Source organism: Priapulus caudatus, unplaced genomic scaffold (genome assembly GCF_000485595.1).
Source record: "Priapulus caudatus unplaced genomic scaffold, Priapulus_caudatus-5.0.1 Scaffold575, whole genome shotgun sequence".
NCBI lineage: Eukaryota > Metazoa > Priapulida > Priapulimorpha > Priapulimorphida > Priapulidae > Priapulus > Priapulus caudatus.
The window spans coordinates 243069-247589 of NW_014577636.1; the positions used below are offsets into that span (position 1 = coordinate 243069).

Sequence of the window (4521 nt, forward strand, 5' to 3'; positions counted from 1 at the left end):
ATTGCGTTGAGATTATTCTAGGACATCCGATGTTAATTCCAACGCTATCCTCCCTTCCCCCACACCACCAACGGATTCACGTGAGAAGTACGCTTTATTACTCACCTGATGGGTCACTCGATCATGAAGTGCCGAGTAGGGCATGACTAACGCTGACCTCTGACACAGCTCAGTGCTCGGCCAGCAGTTAACCCCCCACGAACAACAGATCCACTAATACCTATACTCGGCAATGATAGCCACTTGCAGTATGATGCGTCTGTGTATGTATATATATATTCCAAAATTGTCTACCGTCTTGTTCATATTTTATTTTTTATATTCAGTAGCTGGGTTAGGCAGTGTACTCTGTGTTCAGTCGTAGCAAAAGCGTCCGAGCATTCGGCGCGGCCGGTCACGTGATTCGTGTTGGCAGCCGATAGTTGCCGGTTCAGGCAGAGTCAGTCATAGACTAGCTATATCCTAGACGGTCGCCATCCGTGCTTGACATATCTGCTTTAAATGTGTGAAGTGCGTCATTCGTCAGTCTAGCTCATCCGATTATTGTCGATAGTGCCAATTTCATGTTTTGACCATATTTTCCATGCAGTTGTGTCGGTAGTAGCTTGTGTGTGTGCGTGTGCGTGTGTGTGTACTGCCACACACTGCTGCTGTGATGTATATCTCCCACTCGATGAGCCCAGACTGCGAGGAATTGGCGCATAGAGTCAATAGAAAAATGTATTTACGGTGGAAGCTGTAGGTCTGTACATACATCTCGACACATACCTGAATACCTGAATCCTCATCTTCACACCTTGTTGGGCCGTGCACCGTTTGTCATCGCTGTTTGTTGTTCCCTCTCGTCTCTCTCTTTCTCTCTCTCTCTCTCTCTCTCTCGCTCTCTATCTCTCTCTCTCTCTCTCTCTCTCTCTCTCTCTCTCTCTCTGTCTGTCTCTCTCTGGCTTTGCAATTTAGCTTGGCTTTTTATTACTCGAATTTCATGTTTAATTTTCACTGGTGCTCGTCCGATTTTATTCGAGAAATAAGTGAGCTAATTACGCCGAAATATCCGGATAATTTGATGCTATTGAGTTTTTACACGTCATTAACAGTTACGCTACGTGTCAGCAACTTAAAACCCGCATAATATCGCAGCTATTAGTATAATTTCATTGTGACGGACTCGACTGCTGGCTGATTCATCGTGCTTAAACAACGCGTTTTCTCTCACAGCGACCCACGAGCGGTAATTGGTCAAACTAGCGAGTACTGTTAAGCGTAGCCGTCCCGCGTTCTTCACCATAGTCTTCACCCGGGATGTATCGTGATGACGGCTTCGCAGCTTCCTCCCTATAATTACCGCATTTATAGAGCAGCTACACGGGTATCACAATGAAAGCTCGCGTAAGACTCGGCCCCCGACACTAATGATACATCGGTTCAGTGACCGCACCTCGCGTCGCACGTCACGTCGCCATGGCAACCCAACCACCTCGAACGCGTTGCGTTGCCATGGCGACCCTGTTCCGTCAAACACGTCGCATCTGACCGTTGCAATGGCGACCCTGTCCCTTCATACACGTCGCGTCCAACCGTTGTCATGGCGACCCTGTTCCATCAAACGCGTCGCGTCCGACCGTCGCCGCGGCCTCTGCCGCTCGCACGAGAGCGTGGTGTTGACGGTGTATGCGCGCTTGTCGCTTGCTATCGCAGGAGCTTGTTATCTTAGGGGAGATTATCCTGTTATCGCAGGAGCTGTCGAAGGAGGCGGAGAAGAACCTGACGCCGCGGCAGTGCGCCGTCCTGGACATGGCGCTCGACACGATCAAGCAGTACTTCCACGCCGGCGGCAGCGGACTGAAGAAGACCTTCCTCGACAAGAGCCCCGAGCTGCAGTCGCTGCGATACGCGCTCTCCCTGTACACGCAGACGACCGACACGCTCATCAAGACGTTCGTCGGCACGCAGACGTCACAGGGTACGAGAAATGCGAGCGTGGCCGCCGGGGGCGCCACTAGGCTACTGGGCGCCGTGGTCGGCCACGTGGCCACGCACGGTAGTTTTAGCAATAGCAGCCACCCCTCCGGTTCTCCCCCAGTCCAAATTTTGAGCAGGCTGGATAAATTTTATGGGTTTTAGTACGTTTAATAAGTTGTGTGGTATAAATCGCCAATCAGTATTGAGCAGAAGATTCAGGGCAGTGTGCAGGAGCTGGGGGCGCTGCTTGCCAAGGTGAAGGGAGGTGGCAACGTGGCGCTGAGCAAGCCCAGCGACCGGCAGAACGTCTCGCACGAGGCGGACATGGTGCTTCGGCCGCTCATGGACCTGCTCGATGGAAAGTAAGTGCCACCTTGCAACGACTGCGCGCAACTTCTCTCATTTATGTTCTCTTCTCGCCGATTTCTCAATAGCTTTACTTCCTTGCCGTCAATTTTGTTCGTGTCCGAAGTTGTTGTTTTTTGACACTCCGATTTCTCTCGCGCACGCTCGCTGCCAAATTTTTTTTTTGAGTCGGATATTTTTATTAGACTCTAACATTCTTTTCCTCTTGCGCTTCCCCTTTGCAGCCTTTCCCTCTATGCTCAAATGTGCGAGAAGACGGTGCTGAAGCGGCTGCTGAAGGAGCTGTGGAGGATTGTGATCCATTCGCTGGAGAAGTCGGTGGTGTTACCGCCACTAACCGACCCCGGCAGCGTAAGTACAGATCACACGCGCGTCGCATCGACACATACAACTACTCGCTACGATAGTTACGATATTATAGTCTGATAATTTAATTGACGGACCATTGATGGGGTCCGTAGTCGTTGGAAGCGCCGAAAATAGTCGAAGAGTGTAGAGTGTGAAGGGTTTTGTGATGCGTTAAGTACACTCGTGTGCAAAGGTTATGACGTCCTGGACTCGTGATGTCATAGCTACTGCACTGATGTTTCTGGATACGGTCCCCTGTTGTACCTCGCTAATATATTATATGTAATAAATTATAATTAAAATATATATATATATATATACTTATATATAATTATATACTAATTATATACTGATATATAATATACTTATATAAATTATTGTACTATTAACCATGTACGGGGTAGTTAATTCGTAACCTGTGAATGTGTCCGATGTAAGACAAGCGCTTGCATCAGTGAGCTAGGTTTCTTCTGGTAGCGGGTTCTCTACTAATATCTCCACTCTTCTCGTTATAAAACCTCTTAATGCACGACTGTGATTAATGGTTTCATGTAAGGCGTCAATCTCTGCTACTAACCAGTGGTTTTTCTTAGACCGCTTAGAAGTTCGCGTAATGGTGATGGCTAATCTGTTATGTTGGTTTTTCATGACTGTCATCTTCCATCTTTACGCCGCCTCTGCTTTTTCCTCCGATGTGGTGTACTCATTTTCCGCACTCTTCTCTTCTCGTCTATTTTTTTAATTTTTCCTCCCTTCCTCTCTCTCTCTCTCTCTCTCTCTCGCTTGCATTATCTCTCACTCCCTCCTTCCTTCCCTCTCCCCTCTATCTCCCTTTCCTCCCCCGATCTCCCTTTTATCTCTCCCTCTTTATTTCCCTTCCTTCTCCCCCTCACTCGCCCTCTCTATGCTTTTTCTTTCTTTCGGGGCTTCGGTGTTTTCAGCTGTCGTGTCTTTCAGAATCTGCCCTTGCTGCCGAACACGGCCAAAATCGAGGACGTGTCGCGGTTGTTCCTCAACCACGTAAGTGGGAAGCAGAACGTCTCATTTTTGGTACGCTGGAGGTTTCGCTGCTAGCTGTTGTACTGTCGTCGTCGTCGTCGTCGTCGTCGTGCCGTCATCGTCATCGTCGTCGTCGTCGTCGTCGTGCCGTCATCGTCATCGTCGTCGTCGTCGGTGACACGTAGCGAGTCCCCCCCACGCTCACGCTCCTATCCGTGTCACAGCGTGCACCGCACCGCCCCCTGCCGTAGCGAGTGTAGCATGGTATACGTCCCTCCCTATAGCAATCGTCCCCCCTATGGCAATCGTCCCCCCTCTGCATTGCGTATGGGCAGTAAAGTTTTACCCATGGTTTGCGATGGTAGGGATAGGGATGCATACCATTGGGGGTGAATCATGGCAAATTGAATTTTGACATTGATTGATAAAATGACAAAATTGATTTTGTCATTATTCACCTCTAATACCATGCTACACGAGCAGCACCTAGACTCTTCTCTCTCTCTGTATGGAGGGTGAGCTTGATTGTCCCGTGTGGCACGCCCTCCCTCGCTCTCACGCGGGCCAGGCCGCCAGGCTGGGAGCACGCACGGCATGCGCATGATGTTAGGGAGCACACATACACGCACGCACTCTTTCTCCTCTCTCTCTCTCCTCTCGCTTCTCTCTCTCTCTCTTCCACTCTCCCCCCTCTTTTCTTTTCTCTCTGCCCTCTCTCTATCTACCTCTCTCTCCCCTCTTTCACCTCTTTCTCCTCTCTCTCTTTCTTCCCCACCGCTCTCTCTCTCTCTCTCCCAGCCCCGTTCTCTCTCTCTCTCTCTCTCGTCTCGTCTCTCTCTCTCTCTTTCT

The 4521-nt window shown here is 49.7% G+C and overlaps 1 protein-coding gene across 1 annotated transcript in view; it reads left to right on the forward strand.

The window, feature by feature from the left end:
- The window catches only part of LOC106811795 (protein unc-13 homolog B-like), a 44062-nt gene that overhangs the window by 34960 nt on the left and 4581 nt on the right, over positions 1–4521 (forward strand). Inside the window, 1 exon segment of the mRNA XM_014815516.1 lies at positions 1735–2068. Coding sequence (XP_014671002.1) covers positions 1735–2068 — 334 coding nt within the window.